The 27,341-nt window shown below is 46.8% G+C and overlaps 1 protein-coding gene across 1 annotated transcript in view; it reads right to left on the bottom strand.

Annotated features, from left to right (window-relative positions):
* The window catches only part of LOC147096623 (carboxy-terminal kinesin 2-like), a 116,728-nt gene that overhangs the window by 2,001 nt on the left and 87,386 nt on the right, over positions 1 to 27,341 (bottom strand). Inside the window, exons 10-13 of the mRNA XM_085973123.1 lie at positions 4,875 to 5,045; positions 3,767 to 3,934; positions 3,035 to 3,173; positions 1,675 to 1,808 (exon numbers count right to left, since the gene is read on the bottom strand). Of these exons, the coding sequence (XP_085829249.1) occupies positions 1,675 to 1,808; positions 3,035 to 3,173; positions 3,767 to 3,934; positions 4,875 to 5,045 (612 nt within the window). The remainder of the gene's footprint in view (positions 1 to 1,674; positions 1,809 to 3,034; positions 3,174 to 3,766; positions 3,935 to 4,874; positions 5,046 to 27,341) is intronic.

Raw genomic sequence — 27,341 nt, 5'->3', positions numbered from 1 at the left:
TTTAATCTTGCCAATATCCAATTAGTTCCTGCTGTATAGTTAGTTCAAATAGGACTGGTTTCCCTCTCCCCACTCTCGAACAATACAGCAGAGCACTGCCACTAACCAGAACCAGAGTGGTCTTTTAAACAGCCCACACTGAGAATGATCCACATCTCTGCACACCTGCATCAGTTTGTTCCACAGACAAAACAGAATCAGCAGTAGGCACCCCCCCGGCCCCCCACATCCCACCTACTGCCCCAAAGTGACAGTATTTAAAACCCCCGTTGAGACAGTACAAAGTAGCAGTGTTTAAATAAAACACACAAGGGCTAACATACTTTGCACAGCTGTGGCTGACCAGCACCGAATATTCACACAGGGAAAATGGATAAAGGCCGACACTGAACTATTTGAGCCATTACAGAAGCAAAACACTGCGGCTGCTGGAAATCTGAAATAAAAACAAAATGCTGGAAATACGCAGGTCAGGCAGCATCCGTGGAGAGAAACAGTTAACGTTTCAGGTCGATGACCCTTTGTCAGAACTGGAAAAAGTTGCAGGTGTAACAGGTTTTTAAGCAAGTGTAGGAGCAGGGAGAGGGGGGTGGGGGAGGGGGAAGAAAAAAGGGAAGGTCTGTGATAGGATGGAAGGCAGGAGAGATTAAGAGACAAAAGGGATGATGGTGCAAGGCAAAAGGAGATGGTAATGGGACAAGAAACAAAAAGGAGTCTAGATGAAGTGTAAATGGTGATGGCAGGATGATCAACAGCTGCCGGAGAGAAAATAAGAGATGGGGCAGACGTTATGGTTTGAAATTGTTGAACTTTGTGGAGTCCGGAAGCTGTAAAGTGCCTCATCGAAAGAGGTGCTGTTCCTCGAGCTTCATTGGCACCACGATAGGGTTCCCTGGTCCTCACCTTACCCACCAGCCTCCACATTCAACGGATCCTCGGTCATTTCCGCCACCTCCAGCATGATCTGCCCACCAAACACATCTTCCCCTCACCTCCCCTTTCAGCATTCCGAAGGGACCGCTCCCTCCGCGACACCCTGGTCCACTCCTATCACCCCCAACACCCGGCACCTTCCCGTGCAAGCCCAGGAGCTGCAACACCTGCCCTTTTACCTCCTCCCTGCCCACTGTCCGGGGCCCCAAACACTTTCCAGGAGGAACAGCGATTTACTTGCACTTCTTGCAATTTAGTATACTATAATCACTTCACGATGTGGTCTCCTCTACATTGGGGAGACCAAACGCAGATTGTTTGACCGCTTTGCCTTGCACCATCATCCCGTTTGTCTCTTAATCTCTCCTGCCTTCCATCCTATCAGACCATCCCTTTTGTTCTTTCCTCCCCTCACTTAAAAACCTGTTACATCGCCAACTTTTTCCCCAGTTCTGGCGAAGGGTCATCGACCTGAAACATTAACCGTTTCTCTCTCTACAGATGCTGAGTATCTCCAGAATTTTCCGTTTTTACTCAAGCTATTGGTGGGTGGGGTACAAATGGAATGCTCAAGATCTGTGGTGGGACTGAGGGCGCATGGGGAGAAAGAGCAAGGAACAGAAACAGCTTCTATTTTAACCTGATGTAAATGGAGTGTAAAAATTAGATAGGGTGTAAATGGGGTATGGAGCCGAACCAGTCCCGTTTCCAAAGGCTTTAACCTCCTATACTGGATCTTACCTTGTTTGACAGCGACAGGATTACACGGCCAAGCTGGGAAAGGCTCCTGTTAATTGACACCCGCTGACGATCACCCCTCGAGTGAGATTTATCGATCCGCTCACTGCCTGCCAGGTCCACCAGACACAGGGTCGCTGAACCCATTGGGGGAAAACCAACATCAGCATTAGCAAAAAAGCAAGGTTACCGCACAGGGCTGAAAACATTAAAACCTGCTGGAGGAGGCAGGTCTCGAATCAGAAAGGTTGACAGGGACCACGTTCCATGTTTGACAGCAACACAAAATGCCACAATCTTGGTAGCAAACGCATCAATAACCAAATGCCTCATGGAGAGGGTGGTAGTCATTCTTTTGGACAGCAAACAGCATTGTCGCATTTTTGAAAATAGTGCTGTTTCTCAAACCAATACAAGAGGCGTGGGAGAGAATGGTTTCCAGAGTGGAGGGAGAAAGGGAAGGAGCAGGATCTTTAGGAGGTGCTAGAAAGTAGAGGGGGGGGGGGGGAAATCAGGTGGAACTGTGGAGGGAGGGAGTGTCTGGCCATTGTGTAGCAGTGGGCAGCTACAAACAGGCCAACAGCAACAAGCCGCAGCTACCTGTCCCTTTACGCACACAATCGGAGTAGGGAGGGACGAGCTACAAGCTCCAGTTCAAAGCTAGCAGACTGAAGGGATGAAAGCCTCCTTCCTACGCAGGGCGACTCTGGCAGTTAGTCTCACGCTAATCTCAGATCCAGCAGGATGGTTGACGTGGGAATCGGGAAAGTGTCACATTGGTGCACAGTTGGGATTGTTAAGGTTGGGGTGGTGCCGTATTGTTGGGATGAACTAGAGGGAGCTGCTGCATCTGGTTACACGACACTGAATCTGGGGGAGAGAAGTGCTGTCTGATGTGCAAAGTGTACTACTCCCCCATTATTTGCCTCAGGCTCTTGTTGCAACGTACGGCAGGGATTCTGCCAGTTCATTCAGGTTACACACCTAGTGTCAGCTTCGAGTCTCACAGCGATGGGAAGTCAGAGGGGTCTGATTTGTCTTTTCAAAGTAGCACGACTACCCCCAGGGGCTGTGCACAAGTAAATGGGGCCTTTTGTTGGGCACCATGGGTCAGTGCTGCCCTTACAGCAACACATAGGAGCTGGGTTAGCAGCTTGGACAAGACACAAGTGGCTGTGCGCTCATTGGGTGCTGCAAATAGAACCTCTTGTAGATTGTCTAATTCCAGTGTAAAGAGGGGCAGCAGTGTTAACCCACTGCTTCAGTTCGACAGACAAGCACCACAACCAGCATCGAAGGAGGATTGCAGAAGCCCAAACTCTGCCCGTCGCTAGAGAAGGTCAACGTTGGGACAGATACTCACATGTGTACTGGAGATCACCAGTGGAGTTACTCCTGTCAATCTCCAGCTGGAAGACACTGTGGCTCAGTGAGGAATGATAATTCGCTTCCGTTCTCACCACCGACCGATTGCCTTTTGCGATAGCAATCAAATTGCAAACCTGCGTGGGGAGGACAGAAACAGAGAAACTACACTCAACTGCCGATCCGTGAAGCCAGGCAACTCAACCGATTTGAGCATTTACTCATTGAAATCCCTCTCCCAAAACTGAAGATGCTAAACACAGAATTCAAATTGGAGTTCTGTAAATCGAACCAATGGCGATTTAATAGAGGCACCAAAGGACCAGTGGAACACAGGAGCAGGAACAGCCCATTCAGCCCCTCGAGCCTGCTCTGCCATTCAATGAAATCAGGGCTGATCTGACTTAACGCCATCTACTTTCAATTGATGGCGAGTGGTTATTGAACCAGGAGCAATCTAAATGTAAAACTTGAAGAATGAAAGTGGTGCTAACCTACTAGACGTGGGCACAGAGCACAACATGCCCTGCTCAGTTTCATAGTAAAGAAATTATATTTCTGTTCACAACAAAGAAACGTCAAACTGATTACCCGGCCCTGTTCAAGGAAACAGTGAGCAGTCCCAGCTCTCCTCGCTGGTATGGAACTGTATTAACAAACCAGCAAACAAGCATTCTTTTCACTCATGAACAGTTTGAGTTGTAAACACAAGTACACAAACGTTACCCACCTCCTCCGCTGTGGCGACGGGGATATATTGGAGGTTTGTTACGTACAGCTTTTCACATTTAGCGCCGAGCCATTTGATCTCGTACTCGACATTGTTCTCTGGTTTTGTCACAAGCAGGTCACGAAGGGTCTCATTGTAGATCTCCAAAAAGCTGGCAGTGAATTTATACTGAAACAGATGCAAAAAAAGTGCTCACAGATTATTGCAAAACAGCCAATGGCATTAACTGACTCAAAGCAATTATTCAAGTACAGTACTTGGCTAGACAGAAAAAGAGCACAAATTAAAAGCCACACTATCAACTTTTGCACTGTTGAATCAAAGTCTGGTGGCACCAGGTCATGCTTTGTGAAGTAGAATCATGAAACCCCCCCCAAGCCATGTTTTCTGTACTTTTAAAGCACTTTCCATTATTGAAATACAAGTAATTGGTAGAAGGATTAGAGGGGCGTTGTGGAGAACTGTTTTCACCGAGGGTGGTGGGGGTCTGGAGCTCACTGCCTGAAAGGGTGGTAGAGGCAGAAACCCTCACTGCATTTAAACAGTACTTGGATATGCACTTGAAGTGCTGTAGCCGACAGGGCTACGGACCAAGAGCTGGAAAGCGGGATTAGGTTGGATAGCTCTTTCAGCCAGCGCAGGCACAATGGGCTGAATGACCTCCTCCTCCTAGTATCCCTCCCCATGTCTTAGGCACATTGCCATACAAATTCAAAGAACTTTTGAAGTGTAGTCACTAATGTAGAAAAGTAGGTCATTGGCTGTGAAGTGCTTTTGAGACATCCAGAGGTGCTGAAAGGCACTATAGAAATGCAAGTTCTTCTACAGCTTCACTATTGCAAAGAAATCAGCCACATAGGCTAGATCTGAAAAGCCTGAACACTGGCCAGTTGGCCAATAGTACAGATGCTACGACTGGGCTCTGGACTGGAGCAAAGAAGAAAAATGTGATATTCAGCTGCTGTCCAAATCCTGTGTCTAAAGGCACAGTAGAAATAACCGCTTGATGAAGTACCAGAGAACAGCGGGTATCTAAAATCGAGGTTGAGTCAGTGCCTACAGGAGAGCGGGTGGTGTGTGACGTATGCCACTTCCTGCAGTAACTCACTGTCCATCCCGTGGCCTTCAATTCCTGTGCAGTTAAGATCTGATCAACGGCCCGCGGAATCATCCCCTTGGTCTTTGATGTCACGTCATCGGGTCCTTCCATAGTAAAGGTCTTCCCACTGCCCGTTTGTCCATAAGCAAAAATGCACACGTTGTATCCATCCAAGGCAGACTGGGAAGAGGGGAAGACAGACAGGCAGAGTTACTCCACATCGCATAACTCCCTCGATTCAGACTGCCCGCATCGTCACTTTGGGCACATGACTCTGGGCCGAGCCTTGGGACCCTTCAAGATCCCAAAACAGTTGCACTACTTACCACCTGCCCCCACCCCTCGTGTTCCACAAGGATCAGTGCTGGGACCGCTGCTGTTCACAGTTTATATTAACGATTTAGAAATCAAAAACACAATTTCTAAGTTTGTGGATGACACCAAATTTGGGGGATGGGGGATAGTCAATACTGAGGAGGACTACAACAAGTTACAGGAGGACATTAATAAACTTGCAGAATGGGCATATAATTGGCAAATGAAGTTCAACACAGATAAATGGGAGGTATTACATTTTGGTAGGAAGAATAGGGAGGTCACTTATCACTTGGAGGGTGCGAGACTAGGTGGGGTAGAGGAACAAAGGGATCTCGGAGTACAAATACACAAATCACTAAAAGTTGTGACGTAGGTTAGCAAGGCCATAAAAAAGCAAACCAAGCACTAGGGTTTATTTCTAGAGGGATAGAATTGAAAAGTAGGGAAGTTATGCTAAACCTGTATCGAGCCTTGGTTAGACCAGAGTATTCCGTACAGTTCTGGTCGCCATATTATAAAAAGGATAGAGGCCCTGGAGAGGGTGCAGAGAAGATTTACAAGGAGGATACCAGAAATGCGAGGGTATACATATCAGGAAAGGATGAGCAGGCTGGGTCTCTTCTCTTGGGGGAAAAACCAGAGGGGAGACCTTTAAAATTATGAAAATTTTTGATAGAGTAGACAGAGAGAATGTTTACATGTGTGGGGAAGAGCAAAACTAGAGGCCATCAATATAAGATAGTCACCAAGAAATCCAATAGGGAATTCAAAAGAAACTTCTTTACCCAAAGCGTGGTGAGAATGTGGAACTTGTTACCACAGGGAGTGGCTGAAGCGAATGGTATTGATGCATTTAAGGGGAGGCTAGACAAGCATGAGGGAGAAGGGAATCGAGGGTTTTGTCGATAGATTTAGATGAGGAAAGACGAGGAGGCTCAAGTGGAGCATAAATGCCGGCATGGACTGGTTGGGCCGAATGGCCTGTTTCTGTGCCGTATATCCTATGCGTGTAATCTTACATAACCCCATTACCTCCATTTTCTGCCCGGTCCTTCTCTAAAAGCACCAACTCATTGGATCCAGATCCAGAGGTGCAATGGGCACCATCCATTACTTAGTGAGTGCCTTCACATTCTGAACCGTTTAGTACACAAATTGATGCTCTTACCAGCCGGAGCAGGTTTAATACGATAAAAAGATGCCAGAGTCTTAAAATTAGAGCTCGGCTATTTAAGAGTGAAATCTGGAAGCACTTCTTCACACAAAGGGTAGTGGAAACCTGGAAGTCTTTCCACAGGAAGGCTGTGGATGCTGGGGACCATTGAACCTGTCAAGACCCAGATTGACAGCTTTTTATTCATAAGGGAATCCAGGGATACAGGGCAAAGGCAGGTAAACAGGGTTGAAGTACATCAGCCATGATCTAATTGAATGGCAGAATGGGCTCAAGGGGCTGAATGGCCTCCTCCTGCTCTTATGGTAATACTACTAGTGTGGATGGAAAGGTTCCCATGTCCACTAATCATGCTTGCATAAATAACTGAATACAAGAGTTAAAGTTTCATACCAATTAGGCAACAAACCCTGTTCCAGTATAAACACTGACATCTAAAGGATCATTCCACCCAGAAAGATGGAGGCAGTGAGTAGTTTATCAGCAATCTTTAGTGAAACCACCTGCATACTCAGATTGAGGAAGCCTCCTATACAATGCTATCTAAACCATCCAATCTCATTACCTGAACCATCCTCCCACTGCCCCCATCATTACCCAGACCACCCTACCCCCATTACCTGGACTAGTTGGGAGATATCTTCAAATACATCTTTCTGACTTGCCATTGGCTGGAAAACACGGTCAAATCTGAAGTCGTATTTCACCTCTCCTTTCGGATCGCGGCCTATGTGAGACTGTAGCCAGGGACAGAGAGGGGGAGAAAAAGTTAAGTTTGTAAACAAGCAAAGGAACTAGATATGCAAGACTTTGTACTGAGCTGGTATAGTGCCCAGGGAGAAGTAGTGTTAGAACTTCAATGGCTCAACATCCCTACTCTGCAGAATTTCACTTCTGAAGTAATTCCCACTGCCACACAATGACTCCATCCAGTAAACATTGGAAGCAGAAAGCAAGCAGAGTGGGCAGCCTGCCTCCAACTCATTGGCCGACAGTGGCGTCATCCAGACACTCGAGTAAGTGGGTAGTGCAGCAACACCATTTCATAGTCCCTGTAAAGTCAATCGGGCAACCCTTTCGTTTCCTGCTTTGCGGGAAGAACAGAACGCCCCTGTCCTGTGCCCGAATCTAACAGTCAGTAGCATTGCTGCAGTTGATGTTTATTGCTGGTTACCAGTTTGAAGGATCAGATACAGCGCACAGGTCAATCTTACCTCTTCCATTTTAGTCAAGGCGATCACCTTCTCATTGGGCAAGAACTGAACGTGAAGTTCATTGCCATCTTCCTTCTCAGAGTCCAGAACTGGCTGCATACGGCAGATCACGCGGATGTTACCCTGCAAAGTAACACAGCAGAGGGAAAATTATTGGATACATATGGGGCAAAAAGAATTCCTCCGATCATCTACTGCTTGAAGACGAAGCTACGAGCGAAGGAGATAGCTCTTCATGGCCGAGCAAATGACCAGCTGAGCCACTCAGACCAGCAAGGCCCCAGGTTCACCCACATTCTGGGCTCCGTTAGTCTGTTACTTTAGCTGCAGTAAGTCTGGCCTGTGGCAAAAGACAGACCATGTTTTACTCATTGTTATGTACTCACCCCTGGTGGAAGCACTTGCCTATGGTGTATTGTGACCCGACTGATGCCCCAGAGTTAATTAGCTGGCCTTCAACAGCCATTTAGGCAAGTACCCTAGGTTGACTGTTCAAGGTAACCATTGGAGTCTGCTCCAATCCCTGTACCCCCCCCTACTTTCTTCCTGTAACTCGTGTTGTTCAGTCCTTTGAATTCCTTTAGTACTAACCCTAATGTTTGTGCCTTGTTACCAATTCATTGACCTACTAAATCAAGCCCCATTAGGAACTTGCCTTTCACATTCTTGGGATGTCCCAAAGCAAGTCAGCCAAAGAATGACAGTGTAGCCACTGTTATAACAATGAGATCAAGGAGTAGTTAACCTGTTTCAGCAATGTTGGTCAGGAGAACTGAATCCCAGCTCCTCTTCAAAAGAGTTGCAAGATTTGTTTTGTCCTGTTCTCTCTCCCTCCCCCAACCCCCACCAGGAGGGCAGGACTTCAGTTTAACATCTCATCCTACAATGCAGTACTGTTTAGATTATGGGCTGAAGTCCTGAAGTGGGCTTAAACTCTCAACCTTCTAATTAAAAGGCACACACACAATTCCAGTAGATACCTTAACCTCAGCTCCAGGTCCTGACTAGTCTCTTCCCTGGTATCTGGTGAATCTAACTCTACCTTACCATTATTCAACATCACTATAGTGGTGTGCCTCAACTGTACAGTATTGTGACTGCAATCCAACCAATGTCTTGTACAGGCACATTATCGCATGCTTTTTGTATTCAATCTCCTCCCCTAAACCAGATGCATTTCCATTTTGCTCTCCTCCCTGCCTTTACACTGAACTGACATTTGCAACACTCCCACTTTAGCAGTCAGCAAGACTCTAATTTACCCATGTCCAACACACCCAGTATTTGGAGAACAGAAAGGTGCCAGCACAGGTTCCTGGCAATGGCACTGGCTGCCTTGGGCCTTATGTACCTTGAGCTCTTGCACAGTGTTGTGCAGTTTGCGCCTCTCTTGATCCGTACAGTGCAGCCTTTCCTCCAGATCCGCGACCACATCTCGCAGCGACGCGATGCACGCATCCTTGTGCGCGAGCTCCTGGTCTTTCAATGTCAGCTTGTTCTGGACAAAGAATGGCAACGTGGCCAGTCAGCACTATTATTTTAGATACCATCTGAAAGGGGCACGTTAGTAAACATGGCACACAACTAACAAACATTTGCCCTAGTAACAGTGTAGAATCAACCTAGTTGGTCAGTCTGGATCATCCCCTCCTAGGTGGTCATCCAAGATTAGGATTAAAGATAACACTAACCAAATCCGTGGCACATAAAGCTGCCAAATCTAATTCAGTCTCCAAAGCCTACTCAGTGACCCCTGAAAATAAATTCCAGAAATACCTCACCTCATCTCCGATCCCTCTGCAGTGCTGAACCACCACGAGAGTTCTTAACACAGACTTCAAGAGTTAGTCAACATTGTACCACTGGACACTTGATCTTATGGGTCTCCCTCCAATGCTACATCATCATTTCCAGGTATCCTCATGTGAAAAGGCAAGTTCTTTGGGGGGGCAGTTTCAGGTGTGGCAGTGCAGTGCCTCCCTGGTACCTTTCACAGGTGACCAGTGCCCAAGTGGGAGGCTGTGATAGTGAAACAGTGGACCATCACAGCTGAGCTGGAACTAGTTTGGATCACTGACCCGCTGCTTGATTTATCTCCTCTTTAGCCTGATCTACACCTGTGGGCCTGTGAATCTAACCCCTTTAAGTTAAGGCATGCTTTAAAGCCTTTGTGGGGAGGGGGGTGGCAATCAAAACATCCAGAAATGTGACGCTACCGCTAAGCTGCGCGGCAGTCTGGAGGTCCCGCGCAGGCAGTTTACCGGCTTTTAAAATGGGAGAAACCGCGTCAAAATTTAAATGGGATGCGCAACCACTTAATGGGACCACGGACAGAAAAAAAATTAGATGGAACACTACTTTTGTTTCCTCAACCTCAGCAGAGAGTCAGATTACTGGTCCTCACTTCAACGTGAACAGTTAAGCGTTCTATTGCAGTTTCACTCACCTGCAGGATAGCACCTTCTCGGCACTTGTTCAGCTCCACCTCCGCTGCTCTAAACAGAAGTGGTGAACAGAGTCAGGGTTCCTGAGCTGGGACGGGAGTGGACACACAACTTATTTATATAGCACCTTTGACGTAGCAAACCTCCAAAAAGCACTTTGCAAGAGCGTTATCAGGCAGAATTTGACAGTTCCAGGAGATATTAGGGACAGGTGACCAAAAGTTTGGTCAGAGATAGGTTTTTAAGGAGCATCTTAAGAGGAGAGAGGTGTTTAGGGAGGGAATTCCAGAGCTTAGGACCTAGGCAGCTGAAGGCACAGCCACCAATGGTGGAGCGATTGAAATCAGGGATGCGCAAGAGGCCAGAATTGGAGGAGCACAGACATCTGAGGGTTGTAGGGCTGGAGGTTAGAGAGATAGGGAGGGTTGTGGGGCTGGAGGAGGTTAGAGATAGGGAGGGTTGTCGGGGGCTGGAGGAGGTGAGAGACAGGGAGGGTTGTAGGGGGCTGGAGGTGGTTCGAGATAGGGAAGGTTGTGGGGCTGGAGGAGGTTACAGAGATAGGTAAGGTTGTGGGGCTGGAGGAGGTTAGAGACGGGGAGGGATGAGGCCATCACATTACATATGCTGACTGAAAGTAAACTGAACCTGATCTCAACACCAATTACAGGAGGAAGTACTGAATTTAACCATTTTAACTGAGCTAATTCGAAAGATGCAGGATTCTCGATTAGAAGCACACAAGCCAGCCAGCATATGAACTGAAAAGACAGCTTCTGACATTACGGGCACACATCTGAACCATTACCTGCCCGTCACTACACATTCTGACTGACCTATTTATTCCCAGAATCTGCCATTTTTATATATTTGTACTGTGATTACTCGGACTGGGTTTCATTTGCCCACTCACTGACCAGTCTGCCAGTCCTAATGTAATGATAGTTGACAGCAGCATTCTCCCCCCCTCCACCTCCCTTCCTCAAATCAGAGTGGGCTGGCACAAAACTGGCCAGTTACATTAGGAAGTGTGTCAAAGGTGGGAGTGTGTAGAGGGTAAGGAAGAGTATCAATTGTGCGAGCGAGTCATGGGTAACTAACATGGACAACTATTTTTGCTACGCAGGGAATTAAAAAAAAACAAAAAAAAAAACAAGTGTTGCTGCTGCAGGCCCAACACAGCAAGCCCTGGTTTAATTCCTGCTATTTATTACTGATGCAAGCAGTCCAACGATGCAATACAATACAATACTAACTGTAGGTTGTTTTGAAGTTCTTGGATCTGCAAGGCAGCAACAGCCAACTGGTCACCCCTCAGTAACATACTCTCAAGCTGCCTGCTCGCCTCCTCAGAGACCTGTAGCTTGTTGGTGCATTCCGACAACTCTGACTTCACGTACCTCAGCTGCACCTTCACATCACTAAGTTGCCCTTTCAAATCCCGGGCTGGCCGCTTCTTGGAGGCAGCTGTGAAGAGGAGCACAAAACATCAGTTCACCGCTTTTTAAAATGCAACTCATCAGCAGTAAAAGTGTGTTTGTGAACAATGCCTGCAGCTACAAAAAACAAAGCAAGTTTACAAAAATATTACTTTAAAACAGAAAACGCTGGAAAAACTCAGCAGGCCAGGCAACATCCGTGGAGAGAGAGAAACAGTCAACGTTTCGGGTCAAACCCTTCTACAGAACTGAGAGAAAAAGGGCAAGAAATGAAAAATTAAAAGGCAGTTTGGGGGCTGGGAAATGGGATGAAAGAAGAGACTAAGATATTCAAGGTGAGACGAGATGGTAATAGGACAGGTCAAGAAACAGACAATGGCTCTAGATGAAGTGTGAAATGCACTGGCAGTGTGAGAGACAGCTGCCATGTGGGAGAGAGAACAAAAAGGAAAAGGCACAAACTAAAAGTGTGGATAAAATAATAGGGCCCGAGGCTATGATCTGAAATTGTTGAACTCGATATCGAGTCCGGAAGGCTGTAAAGTGCTTAATCGGAAGATGAGGTGCTGTTCCTCGAGTTTACGCTGAGCTTCCGTGAGACAATGCAAGAGGCCGCAGACGGTGAGGTCTGAGTGGGAGTGGAATGGTGAATTGGAATGACAGGCGACCGGAAGCTCAGGGTCACCCTTACGGACTGAACGGAGGTGTTCCGCAAAGCGGTCACCCAATCTGTGTTTGGTCTCCCCAATGTAGAGGAGACCGCATTGAGCATTGTTACTTTAAAACAATTTGCTGGTATAAAAAGTCAAGTGCCTTTAGACACAAATGACTTGCAGTAATGCAGTGGAGGTTCATGGGCCACGAAACAGGCAACAGTGCCCTTCATCATGTTAAAACATACTCTACTGAACCGAATAGATGGACACAAACCGACTAGATCTGCAGGGACTTAGAATACATGTCCATTATAAGCAGGCTGTAGTGAAGATTGTCCCCCCATCCCAACACTTCCTTAGGACAGCACCAATGATGATTAGAGTTAAAATATTAGTTCAACATTAATTGTCTCAATGTGCTTTTGAACAACATTAGGAGCCATGCTCCTCCCAAGAGGTCAGTCTATTTTCAGGTTAAAGCCCTGTATTGAGAGCATTAGACAGTACTTACTGGCGGCCAACTTCTCCGCGGCCGCGGCCAACTTCTCCGCGGCCGCGGCCTTCTGCTTGGCGGCCGCCTTCTTGGCTGCAACTAAGAAAATGAAGAGCATTAAAGAGGAATGAACAATTCCCTGGTAGGAAAAGCATGCATCAGGTCTGTAGTGACCCAGTGAACAAGTTCCCCCACACAAGTCAGAAAGGCTCATTACCAGCCTGCTGTTTGAACAGATGAAAGATTGCTTTAAAACCCTGTTAGTTGCATTGGAGATTTGATGCCATGTCCTCTGGTTTAAACAGATTATTCCCATCTTCCCCAGTGGGAACGCCAGAGGAAATTAACACATGCACTTACTTTCAGCTAGAGCGGCAGAAGATTTCACAGCGGGACTGCGAGTCCATACCCAGTTAACATTTTTTGTCAGTGTCATTGTGGAAGAGGACATGGTGCAGTTTAGAAAGCAGAGCCCTCGAGATTCATCCGAGAGAGCGGTGAGTCAGCGGACCTGCGAGGGAGCACCAGAGGCTTACCAATGCAGGTTCCGGGAGAGGGAAGCAAAAAGTAACCCAAGTGTGATGTCACCAGGAAGCAGGTAAGTGATTGGCTGGTGAGTATTTCTTTCTCCTTTACATTACAAGCTTAAATTCTGTGGTTTATATTTTCTTGGGTCTGTGGTGTAGTGGGGACAGTTGGTAAATAAGCACCCGAGAGTATATCTTTAACTGGTGGTATTGAATTAATTTAAAATTAAAGGGGTAAGTCATGCCAGGAGAGCCCAGCCCCGTGTTATGCTCCTCTTGCTCTATGTGGGAATTCAGGGACGCTGCCAGTGTCCCGGACGACCACGTGTGCCAGAAATGCATCCAGCTACTAACGGGCCATATGGAGGCGCTGGAGCTGCGGACGGATGGGTTGCGGAGCACACGATGCTGAGGGTCGTGGATTACACATTTGATGAGTTGGTCACGCCACAGGGTAGGGCTGCACAAGCAGAAAGGAAATGGGTGACCACCAGGCAGAGCAATAGAAGCAGGCAGGTAGTGCAGGCTGTGGCCATCCCTCTTTCAAACAGGTATACCAGTTTGGATACTGTTGAGGGGGATGACTCACCAGGGGAAGGCAGCAACAGCCAACTTCCTGGCACCAGGGGTGCTTCTGCTGCTCAGGAAGGGAGGAAAAAGAGTGGGAGAGCAATAGTGGTAGGGGATTCTATCGTAAGGGGAACAGATAGGCATTTGTGGCCGTAGACGCGACTCCAGGATGGTTTGTTGCCTCCCTGGTGCCAGGGTCAAGGATGTCACTGAACGGCTGCAGGGCATTCTGAAGGGGGAGGGTGAACAAGCAGAGGTCGTGGTTCACATTGGGACCAACAACATAGGTAGGAAGAGGGAGGAGGTCCTGCAGCAAGAATTTAGGGAGCTAGGTAGCAGATTAAAGAGTAGGACCTCAAAGGTTGTAATCTCTGGATTACTCCCGGTGCCACGTGCTAGTGAGTATAGGAATAGGAGGATAGAGCAGATGAATGCGTGGCTAAAGAGTTGGTGCAGGAGGGAGGGCTTTAGTTTCCTGGATCACTGGGCCTGCTTCTGGGGAAGGTGGGACTTGTACAAGTCCGACAGGTTGCACCTGAACCAGAGCAGGACAAATATCCTTGCGGGAAGGTTTGCTAGCACTGTTCGGGGGGGTTTAAACTAAACTAGCAGGGGGTTGGGAACCTGAGCAGGGAGACAGAGGAAAGGAAAACAGGGATAAAAGCAAAAGATAGGAAGGAGAACAACAAGAGGCAGTCAGAGAAATCAACGGTTTAAATCAAACGTGGCCACAGTAAATAATAATTCTAATAGGTCTAAGAGCATTAAAAAAAGCTTGAAGGCTTTGGTGTCTTAATGCGAGGAGCATTTGTAATAAGGTGGATGAACTGGCTGCAGAAATTGAGGTAAACGAGTATGATTTGGTTGGGATTACGGAAACGTGGCTCAAGGATGGCCAAGACTGGGAACTCAACATCCAGGGGTATTCGATATTCAGGAAAGATAGGCAAAAAGGAAAAAGGGAGGTGGGGTAGCACTACTGGTTAAAGGAGGGATTAATACAATTGTAATGAAGGATATTAGCTCTGATGTGGAATCTGTATGGGTAGAATTGAGAAATACTAAGGGGGAAAAACATTAGTGGGAGTGGTATATAGACCTCCAAACAGTAAGGCGGAGGTTGGGGATGGCATGAAAAAGGGAAATTAAAGAAGCGTGCAATAAGGACACAGCAGTCATCATGGGTGACTTTAATCTACATATAGATTGGGCCAACCAAATTAGTAACAATACTGTGGAGGAGGAATTTCTGGAGTGTTTACAGAATGGTTTCCAGGACCAATATGTTGAGGAACCAACCAGAGATCAGGCCATCTTAGACTGGGTATTATGTAACGAGAAAGGATTAATTAGCAATCTTGTTGTACGAGGCCCCTTGGGTCAGAGCGATCATAATATGATCGAATTCTTCATTAAGATGGAGAATGAAGTAGTTGACAGAGACAAGGGTCCTCAATTTAAATAAAGGAAACTACAATGGTCTGAGGAGCAAGTTGGGTAGGATTGATTGGGGAATGGCACTCAAAGGGTTGACGGTGGATAGGCAATGGCAAACATTCAAAGACCGAATGGATGAGCTACAGAATTTGTTCATCCCAGTTTGGCGTAAAAATAAAACAAAAAAGGTGACTCAACCGTGGCTAACAAGGGAAATTAGGGATAGCATAAGATCCAAGGAGAGAACATATAAATTGGCTAGAAAAGCAATAATCCTGAGGATTGGGAGCAGTTTAGGAGTCAACAAAGGAGGACAAAGGGATTAATTAAGAAAGGGAAAATAGAATAGGAGAGTAAGCTAGCACGGAACATAAAAACTGACTGTAAAAGCTTTTATAGATATGTGAAGAGAAAAAGAATGGTGAAGTCAAGTGTAGGTCCCTTACAGTCAGAATCAGGGGAATTTATAATGGGAAACAAGGAAGTGGCAGACCAACTAAATACATACTTTGGTTCTGTCTTCACAAAAGGAGGACAAATAACCTCAGAGATGCCAGGGAACATAGGGTCTAATGAGGGGGAGGAACTGAAAGAAATCAGTATTTGTAGGGAAATGGTTAGGAAAATTGATGGGACTGAAGGCCGATAAATCCCCAGGGACTGTTGGTCTACATCCCAGGGTACTTAAGGAAGTGGCCCTAGAGATAGTAGATGCAGTGCTGGTCATCTTCCAGAACTCGATAGACTCTGGAACAGTACCCATGGATTGGAGGGTAGCTAATGTTACCCCACTATTCAAAAAAGGTGGTAGAGAAAAAGCAGGAAATTATAGACCAGTAAGCCTGACATTGGTAGTGGGGAAAATGCTAGAGTCTATTATAAAAGATGTAATAGCAGAGCACTTGGAAAGCAGTGACTGGATCGGACAAAGTCAACATGGATTTACAAAAGGTAAATCATGCTTGACTAATCTACTGGAATTTTGAGGATGTAACTGGTAAAATAGATAAGGGAGAACCAGTGGATGTGGAGTATTTGGACTTTCAGAAGGCTTTCGATAAGGTCCCACAAAAGAGATTAGCGTGCAAAATTAAGGCACATGGGATTGGGGGCAAGGTATTGACTTGGATAGAGAACTGGTTGGCAGACAGAAAGCAAAGAGTTGGAATAAACAGGTAGTTTTCAGAGTGGCAGGCAGTGACTAGTGGGGTACCGCAAGGATCAGTCCTAGGACCCCAGCTGTTCACAATATATATTAATGATCTGGACGAGGGAATTAGATGTAATATCTCCAAATTTGCAGACGACAAAGATGGGTGGGAGGGTAGTCTGCGACGAGGATGTCGTGAAATTCCAGTACGATTTGGACAGGTTGGGCGATTGGGCAGAAACATGGCAAATGCAAATGTGAGGTTATCCACTTTGGTGGCAAAAACAGGAAGGCACATTATTTGAATGGCAATAGATTGGGAGAAGGGGAAGTGCAAAGAGACCTGGGTGTTATTGTGCACCAGTCGCTGAAGGTAAGCATGCAGGTGCAGCAGGCGGTTAAGGCGGCAAATGGTATGTTGGCCTTCGTAGCAAGAGGGTTCGAGTACAAGAACAAGGATGTCTTGCTGCAGTTGTACAGGGCCTTGGTGAGACCGCACCTTGAGCATTGTGTGCAGTTTTGGTCACCTTACCTGAGGAAGGACGTTCTTGCCATGGAGGGAGTGTAGCGAAGATTCACCAGGCTGATACCTGGGATGGCAGGAATGACATACGAGGAGAGATTGTGTCGATTGGGCTTATACTCACTGGAGTTTAGAAGATTGAGGGGATCTCATCGAAACCTATAAAATTCTGTCAGGTCTGGACAGACTAGATGCAGGAAGGATGTTTCTGATGGCCAGGGAGTCCAGAACCAGGGGTCATAGTCTAAGGATAACGGGTAAGCCATTTAGGACTGAAATGAGGAGGAATTTCTTCACCCAGAGAGAGTGGTGAACCTGTGGAATTCTCTGCCACAGAGGGCAGTGGAGGCCAGTTCATTAAATATATTCAAGAATTGGATATATTTCTTGAGGCTAAAGGGATCAAGGGATATGGGGAGAAGGCAGGGACAGGGTCCTGAATTTGGATGATCAGCCATGATCTCATTGAATGGCAGAGCAGGCTCGAAGGGCCTACTCCTGCTCCTATCTTCTATGTTTTTATGTTACAGGCTGGTCAGTTTAACATTAGTGGTGGGAAAAGTTTTAGAAACAATAATCAAGGAAAAAATTAACAGGCACTTGCAGAGTTTTAAGCAAATTAAAGGAGAGAACACCAGATCGTGTTTGACTAAACTAATTGAATTTTTTGATGAAGTAACAGGGAGGATCGATGAAGGGAATGCAATGGATGTTGTCAGCATGGATTTATGGAAGGTGTGTGTTAACCAGCCTTCTATGTGGTATTTTGTCAAAATTGAGGCTCATGTAATAGGTGGGTCAGTGGCAGCTTGGATAAGGAATTCGCTTTTCAAAGTAGCACAAGTAAATGGGGCCTTTTGTTGGGCACCATGAGTCAGTGCTGCCCTACAGCAACACATAAGAACTGGGTTAGCAGCCTGGACAAGACGTGGCTGTGCGCTCACTGGGTGGTGCAGATAGAAGGCTGGTTACCAAAATTGAGGCTCATTGAATAGGTGGGTCAGTGGCAGCTTGGATAAGGAATTCGCTTTTCAAAGTAGCACAAGTAAATGGGGCCTTATGTTGGGCACCATGAGTCAGTGCTGCCCTACAGCAACACAAGAACTGGGTTAGCAGCCTGGACAAGACATGGCTGTGCGCTCACTGGGTGGTGCAGATAGAAGGCTGGTTACCAAAATTGAGGCTCATTGAATAGGTGGGTCAGTGGCAGCTTGGATAAGGAATTGACTTAAGGACAGAAAACAGCAAGTTGTGGTAAATGGCAGCTTTTCAGACTGGAGGATGGTAGACAGTGGTGTTCTCCAAGGGTCAGTGTTGGGCCACTGCTTTTTTGATATATGTAAATGACATGGATATTGGAATAGAGAGTAGAATTTCTAAATTTTCCAATGACACCAAACTTGGGGGTGTGGCAAACAGTGATGATACCAAATCGACTGCAACAGGACAGAAAGGTTAGCAGAATGGGCAGACAAACGGCAGATGGAATTTAATAGAGAAGTGTGAGGTGATGCATTTTGGCAGAAGGAACAGGGAGGGGCAATATACACAATACAGGAGAAACTCTTACCTGAACCTACTCCTGAATTTTGCCAGTTAAGTTTTACTTCATTAGTGGCAGTTCCTGGATCTGTGGCTGTGTAACTGGGGTTCGTGCACTTGTTGCTAAGCAACAGGGACGCTTGGTCTGTGGCCAGAGTCCTGCACATGTTGCTAAGCAACAGGGAAGCCTGGATTTGTTGCTGTGTACAGAGCTCTCGTACCTTTTAAACTATACCTCTCTGTAATCCGGACTTTGCTAAACCGGCACCACGCCAGTCCTGTTGGTGCCGGATAAAGAGTTTCCTGTACCACAGTTTTACAGAGTGTGCAGGGACAGAGGGACCTGGGAGTTAATATACATAGGTCCCTGAAGGTGGCAGGACATATTGAGAGAGAGTGGTTAACAAAGCATATGGGATCTTGGGCTTCATAAATAGAGGTATTGAGCACAAATGTTATGCTGAATCTTTATAAAGCACTGGTCAGGCCACAACTGGAGTATTGCGTCCAGCTCTGGTCACCACACTTTAGGAAGGATGTGAAAGCCCTTGAGGGTGCAGAGGAGATTTACCAGAATGGTTCCAGGGATGGGGGATCTTAGCTACAAGGACAGGTTGGAGGAGCTGGATTTGTGTTCATTAGAGCAAAGGAGGTTGAGGGGTGATTTGAGAGGTGTACAAGATTATGACGGGTTTGGATAGGCTAGACAGGGAAAGGCTGTTCCCACTAGTTGATGGTACAAGGACTAGGGGACACAGATTTAAGGTTTTGGGCAAGAGATAGTGGGATGTGAGGAAAAACTTTTTTTATGCAGCGAGTGGCGAGGACCTGGAATTCGCTGCTGACGGAAGTGGTGGAAGCAGAGACACTCGATGTTTTCAAGGGGAGACTGGATAGGCACTTGACGGAAATAAACTTGCAGGGCTACAGGGATAGAGCAGGGGAATGGGACTGACTGGATTGCTCGACAGAGCTGGCATGGACTTGATGGGCCGAATAGCCTCCTTCTGTGCCAAAGCTCATCCACTGTGCCCCAGGCCAACACAGGCACCCTGCACTGCACTCGTCAACTTCAGCTCCCCACCCCATGACCTAGTCTCATGGTTACACCAAATGAAATGGTCAATTATTGCCAGAATACTCTCTGCTGTAGACCTGAACAGGTTACTGAGTCGAGACTATTGAACTAAAAATCATTTGACAGAACTAAGCCAGATTCAAAACATGTCCGGGAGAGGGGAGGGGGCCATTGCATCACCCCATCCAACAAAAATCCTTTCACTCAGCCCCTCTTCCCTGCTCCCAGCCTCTCCCAATAGCACATTATAAGCAGCATTTTCAGGAAGTATTAAGATTAAAAAAAAGAGGAAATGCTGAGCGAGAGGGGAAAAGTGGAAACTGAGGGTTAGGATGGGGTTGAAGAGAAAAGTTTATGAAAGAGGGAGACATCAAGGTTGCAGGAACCAGGCAGGAAATCCCAGAAGACAGGAGTGTAGCAACCACCAGTAGAGAGAACTGGAGGGGAGGAGGGCGGCCAGAGACCACACAGCAGGAGGGCCAGCTGGGCCAAGGGTGGAGATCACTGGCGGCAGGGGCGCTGGAGCGAGGCTCGGGAAGGATTTTAAAGCAAGCCGAAAATTTTTACAAACAAACAAACAACTTGCTGGAAGCTGAGAGGACTGGCCTTTGTGGGCGAGCATGTGGGCTGTGGCATTGTGAATGTTGGAATTTGGAGAGAGGCGAGGAAGGGAGCCTGGCTCAGGAATTCTAGCCATGAATTGGGTGATCCAGCATTAACACACACTAACTTGCCCTTTCTGTAACAGAATTGCCAATGTGTTTTGGGGAGCCCAGGGAAACATCACCCCTTGGCACATGTGCCATGTTCAATGGCAGTCTCATCATTGATATGCACAATGTTCAAAGGGGGAAAACTGTGCACTATTAAGCTGCACCCAGTGGGCTTCACTGCATCTCGTCCCAGCAAGGACTTGGTAGGCCAACAGCATGCAACTAAATTAGATTGTAAAAGGAACATGAAAATGATAAAAAACACTGCGTCGATTGCCAAATCTGAAGCAAACAGATCACATACCTCCACACAGACTCCACTCGGCCTCCACACTTGACATCGTTATTGGGTGTAGTGTTACAGGCAACACTGCCACTGCCAAACTCCACCAGGGCCAGCTAAACCGGGTTTAAAAAATACATCTCATTATCACTGAGTTTACACAAACCTTAACTGGCTTTATTTCAGCACGAGCAACACAAAGCCTAGAACAATAAGGCTTTGCATGGAGGGGATTGAACAACAGGCATCGCAGCTCTAATTCTGCCACGTTCCTCTTCTCCACCCAAACTCAGATTGCTATTCTACACGTTTCCTCCATTCATCTCCACAGTGGAGAGGCGCTCAGGATCACCTCCGTTTCCTTGCGCACTTTTCAATCTTGCTGATGTCTTGTACCATCAGTAGTGTTAACCCTTCACTACACGAGACACATACACAGCTGCAGTATTCGGAGGATTGGCAGATTCTTGCTTCTTACTGCGCAACTCACCCCTCCATCAGCCGCTTTGCATTTCTTCATCGTGGGCTGCTGCAACTCTGGCATGTTCTCTGGGGACGAGGTCATGGCTGCAGATGCATTCCGTTTCCGATCCATTAACATAAGAACATAAGAAATAGGAGCAGGAGTAGGCCAATCGGCCCCTCGAGCCTGCTCCGCCATTCAATAAGATCATGGCTGATCTGATCCTAACCGCCAATCCACTATCACAGAACCATCTCCTGAATCTAACAGAATTAGACACACGAAATAGGAGCAGGATCAGGCTACACGGCCCCTGGGCCCGCTCTGCTACCCACAGGGCCATGACCGATCCGAACCTAGACTCATGTCCAAATTCCTGCCCGCTCACCGTAACCCTTAACTTCAAGGAAACTGTCTATTTCTGTTTTAAATTTATGTAATGATGTAGCTTCTACAGCTTTTTGGGGCAGCATATTCCATGGACCTACCACCCTCGGAGTGAAGTAGTTCCTCCTCATCTCAGTTTTGAAAGAGCAGCCCCTTATTCTAAGACTATGCCCCCTAGTTCTAGTTTCACCCATCATCGGGAACATCTTCCCTGCATCCACCCGATCCGACCCCTTCACAATCTTATATGTTTCAGTAAGATCGCCTCTCATTCTTCTGAACTCCAATGAGTAGAGTCCCAATCTACTCAACCTCTCCTCATATGTCCATCCCCTCATCCCCGGGATTAACCGAGTGAACCTTCTCTGTACTGACTCGAGAGCAAGTATGTCGTGTACTGACTCGAGAGCAAGTATGTCCTTTCTTAAGTATGGACACCAAAACTGTACGCAGTATTCCAGGTGCGGTCTCACCAATACCTTGTACAACTGAAGCAATACCTCCCTATTTTTATATTCTATCCCCCTAGCAATGAAAGCCAACATTCCACTGGCCTTCTTAATCACTTGCTGCACCTGCATACTAACCTTTTGAGTTTCGTGCACCAGGACCCCCAGATCCCTTTGTACTTCAGTACTTTCAAGTTTCTTGCCATTAAGATAATAACTTGCTCTACGATTTTTCCTGCCAAAGTGCATAACCTCACACTTTCCAGTATTGTATTCCATCTGCCAAATCTCTGCCCACTTACTTAGCCTGTCGATGTCCCCTTGCAGGTTTTTTATGTCCTCCTCACTCACTACTTTCCCTCCCATCTTAGTATCATCTGCAAACTTTGATATGTTACACTCAGTCCCCTCCTCCAAATCGTTAATATAGATTGTAAAGAGTTGGGGACCCAGCACTGACCCCTGCGGAACACCACTAGTTACTGATTGCCAGTCTGAGAATGAACCATTTATCCCAACTCTCTGCCTTCTGTTAGATAGCCAATCCTCTATCCATGCCAGAATATTACCCCCAATCCCGTGATTTGTTATCTTAAGCAATAATCTTGTGTGGCACCTTGTCAAATGCCTTTTGGAAGTCTAAATACACTACGTCCACTGGTTCCCCTTTAGCCACCCTATACGTTACTTCCTCAAAGAACTCCAGCAAATTTGTCAAACATGACTTCCCCTTCATAAAACCATGCTGACTTTGTCCTATTAAATTATGATTATCCAAATGTCCTGTTACTGTCTCCTTAATAATGGACTCCAAAATTTTACCTACCACAGATGTTAGGCTAACCGGTCTATAGTTTCCAGCCTTCTGTCTACTGCCCTTTTTAAATAAGGGTGTTACATTAGCAGTTTTCCAGTCTGCCGGGACCTTTGCCGAGTCCAGGGAGTTTTGGAAAATTATTACCAATGCATCCACAATCCCTACCGCCACTTCCCTCAAGACCCTAGGATGTAAGCCATCAGGTCCAGGTGATTTATCCGCCTTGAGTCCCATTATTTTACCGAGTACCACTTCCTTAGTGATTTTGATCATGTTTAGCTCCTCCCCCCTATAGCCCCCTGTTTGTCCAGCGTTGGGATATTCTTAGTGTCTTCTACTGTAAAGACTGATGTAAAATATTCAGTGTTTTTGCCATCTCCATATTTCCCACCATTAATTTCCCAGTCTCATCCTCTAAGGGACCAACTTTAGCCACGCTTTTTCTTTTTATATAACTATAAAAACTCTTACTATCTGTTTTTATATTTTTTGCTAATTTACTTTCATAATCTATCTTCCCTTTCTTAATCTTTTTGTTATTTTTTGCTGTCTTTTAAAGTTTTCCCAATCCTCTATCCTCCCACTAGATTTGGCTACCTTATATGCCCTTGTTTTTAGTTGAATACTATCCTTAATTTCTTTACTTAGCCACAGATGGCTGTCTTTTCTTTTACACCCTTTTCTTCTCAGTGGAATATATATTTTTTGCAAGTTGTAAAATAACTCCTTGAATGTACACCACTGATCATGTATCGTCTTACCCTTTCATCTATTTTCCCAATCCACTCAATTCCGCTCTCATACCTTCAAAGTCTCCTTTATTCAAGCTTAGCACGCTTGTTTGAGATCCAACCTTCTCACCCTCTAATTGAATATGGAATTCAACCATGTTATGGTCACTCATTCCAAGGGGATCCTTTACTAGGACATTTTTAATTAATCCCATCTCGTTACACAGGACCAGATCTAAGGTTGCTTGCCCCCTGGTCGGTTCAGTTACATACTGCTCAAGAAACCCATCCCTAATACACTCAATGAACTCGTCCTCAAGGCTGCTCTGCCCAATTTGATTTGTCCAATTAATAGGATAGTTGAAATCCCCCATAATTATAGATGTTCCCTTATTACAAGCCTCAACTATTTCCTGATTGATACTCCGTCCAACAGAGTTGCCACTGTTCGGAGGCCTATAGACTACGCCCACTAGTGTTTTTTCCCCCTTATTATTCCTTACCTCCACCCAAACTGTTTCATTATCCTGATCTTTTGACCCAATATCATTTCTCTATTAAAAAGGGAAGCACTACCAAAAAACAGGAACAGTTTCAGGGTAACCTTCACCCAGTAAACTATGGGGGGGGGGGGGGGGGGCAGCAGGTCTGTACACCAGCCAGCTGATTCCCAAGGGCCCAGAAATGATTGATTGAGAGTGTGGGCATTCCAGGTCCTGTTTGAGGAAAGGACTTATTTTGAATGCTTACATTACCACCAGCTGCTAATGTGTTCCCGACATCAGACTCCTGCACCGCTCTTTCCATGCAAAGTATGGATTTTTTAATTTATTTTTTACAATCTAACCACAGCTGTGTGGGCTGATGTTATTGGCGAATAGGACCTTGTGCAGTGACTATTGAAGGTGTGAAGAGTTATGAACCAATATCCAGAAGCTGTTTGATAAATTGCTGGTGTGGATTTGGGAAGTCAGTCACAGAATCATTCATAGAATGGTTACAACACAGGAGGCTATGCTGGCTCTCTGACAGCACTTCACCTAGTCCTACTCCACCGCCCTTTCCCCATAATTTTTTTTTTCTTTCAGGTACTTATCCAACTCCCTTTTGAAAGCAATGATTGAATCTGCCTCCACCACCCGGTCAAGCATTGCATTCCAAATCCTAACCACACTCTGCGTAAAGTTTATTCTTACGTCACCTTTGGTTCTGCTGCCAATCACCTTAAATCTGTGTCCTCTGGTTCTCGACCCTCCCGCCAATGGGAACAGTTTCTCTGTCCAGACCCCTCATGATTTTGAGCATCTTATCAAATCTTCTCTCAACCTTCTCTGCTCTAAGGAGAACAACCCCAGCTTCCCCAGTCTATCCACGTAACTGGAGCCACTCATTCCTGGAACCATTCTTGTAAATCTTTTCTGCACCCTCTAAGGCCTTCACATCCGTTCTAAAGTGTGGTGCCCAGAATTGGACACAATACTCCAGTTGAGGCCAAACCATTTTTTTTTTTTTTTTTTTAAATAAAAAAAGGTTCATTGTAGCGGTTCGTGTAGATCGCCACTAAATAAGAGTTTGACTTCGACAAACTATTAACAAGTTGTTTATTTACAGGAACAGGCAAATGGCCGACTGTAGGAGCACCGCGGTGTAGGTCTTGTCCCAGCGGGGACTCCACGAGGACTGAGTTCGCAGTCCTATGGGGAGCGTGATGACATCATCACGTGGCTTGCGTTTCTCACGCTTAGGGCATCACGTGATGCACGTCGAGCTGTGCCGGTGCTTGCCGCGGAAGATCGCGTCGCTCCTGTCGGCGGGCCGTTGAGGCCGAAAACGTTAGGCCGGGCTGTGCCGGCGCACGCACATCACGTTGTACGTGACGTGACGTCAGCGCGCTAGGGCGAGTCAAAAGGGGCAATGGCCCCAACAGGTAAGTTAAAAGGGCAACGGCCCCAAAAGGTAAGTTAAACATACAGTAAGGTAAGTTAAAGGGAATTATGTGTCTCAATGTAAGGGACAACCAGTGGTACTGCCACATCATAATTCCCACACTTTTGTACTCGATACCTCTATGAAGCCCAGTAAGTTTAACTGCTTTCTCAACCTGCCTTGCCACCTTCACCGATTTGCACACATAACCGCACGTCTCCCTGTTCATGCATCCTTTTAGGATTGTATACCAGCAGCCCCTCCCACACCACCCCACCGGCGGGTTTGATTTTCCCCAGCTTCTCCCGCCTCCCGGAGGATTCGGAGTCCCTCGCCCCGCCCTTGCCTCGCGCTCGCCGGTCACTCACCAATCAAATGTCTTCTCAAGATAACAAACCGCCATTTCCACGCCGTTTAAATACGGGGCGCTCGGCTACCCATTGGCTGCCGAGCCCGTCACGTGCGCCGGATGCGGTGATCCGATTGGAGAGGGAGAGGGAGGAGCGAGAACGTGTTTTCGCGCGCGAGCGTCAGAGAAAAATAGCTTGCGCGCGCGAGCGTGTGTGCGTGCGCGCTCTAGCGTGTGTGCGTGCGTGCGCGAGCGCCGGCGAATCTGCAATTAGGGTTAGGGTATCTTTGTGTCTGCATTGCTTTGCGTGCATCTCATGTCAACTCTGCCATGTACCAGAACTGAAAGGAATTCCACTTCCTCAACATACAGCTGGTGTGTGACAATAGGCCAATGCCCAGTATCCTGGCAGCAGTCACGATGCATTCATTCTGTGGCAGTCCTCTGTGCCAGTTGTATTTCAACCACCATGGCAAACCAAAAGATGGCTACTGGGTGACAGCAGCAGAATTGTATACCACCACAATCTGTATCCTCATGGCCCAGCATATACCATTACCATCAAGCCAGGGGACCAACCCCGGTTCCTAAACGGGGTGCATGAACAGAGAGACCTGGGGGTATGTGTGCATAAATCATTGAAAATGGCAGGGCAGGTTGAGAAAGCAGTTAAAAAGGCTTACTGGATCCTGGGCTTCGTAAATAGAGGTGTTGGGCTGGATTTTGTCAGCCCCATGGAGGCAGGACTGCCGGTAAAGTTGCAGAAAGTGAGGGCGGATGGCAAAGCCACCCCCATCCCGCCTCCGTGCCCTTTTGCCAGGAGGCGGGAAGCCGTCCTGCCCCGGGTCCCGTCTTTTCGAGGCGGGAAAGGGATTAAATTATTTTAACTGCCTGTTAACAGGTAGTTAGTTAACAGGCAGAAAAAAGGATTAGTCCCATTTTACCTTTTCAGGTGAAGGCTTCCCGACCTCGGAGAACCCCGCCAGGTTGGAGGCGTCGAATAGGAGGTCTGCGGGGGTCAGAGGGGCCTGAAAGTGAGATGTAGAGGTGAGCGATGGGTGCAAGTGTGGAGTGGTAAGTATGTGATGTGAGTGTTAAGTGTTAGAAAATGTTCACTTACCTTTGTTTCTGCCTACAGCCTTCAGCCGCGGTGGTTCCGGAGTCCCGACATCTTCGCTGTAGATTTCACAGACTGGCTCTTGGATCCTCTGAACCAACAGTCATCTGCTTTCTACAAAGTTGAAAGGTTTGATGAGTCCTGAACACAGGACTCATCAAACCACACAGAATGTCAGTGTTTGACAGCTTCACAGAGCTGTCAAATGCTGACATTTCTTCTTTCAAGAAGTCTTGACAGATGGCACGTCAGACGTTGATGTGCTCTGTCAGTGACTTCCCCCTAATTGGCCTGCTGAGTCCGCAGGGCGGGCTTAACAAGGTCAATCAGGGGAAAATCCCACTAGTTGGCCAGAACATGATGGAGGTGGGACTGAGACCCGACAAGCAGCAGTCCCGCCTCCAGCACGTCTCCATTCACAAAATCCAGCCCATAGAGTACAAAAGTGTGGAAATTATGATGAACCTATATAAAACACTGGGTCAGCCCCAAGTGGAGTACTGTGTCCAATTCTGGGCACCACACTTTAGAAAGGATGTGAAGGCCTTAGAGAGGGTGCAGAAAAGGTTTATGAGAATGATTCCAGGAATGAGGGACTTCAGTTACGTTGATAGACTGGAGAAGTTGGGGTTGTTCTCCTTGGAGCAGAGAAGATTGAGAGGAGCTAATCTACAGAACA

Source organism: Somniosus microcephalus, chromosome 34 (genome assembly GCF_052327205.1).
Source record: "Somniosus microcephalus isolate GS21.2 chromosome 34, FLI_Smic_1.0, whole genome shotgun sequence".
NCBI lineage: Eukaryota > Metazoa > Chordata > Chondrichthyes > Squaliformes > Somniosidae > Somniosus > Somniosus microcephalus.
This window is presented reverse-complemented; position numbering and strand designations above follow the sequence as displayed.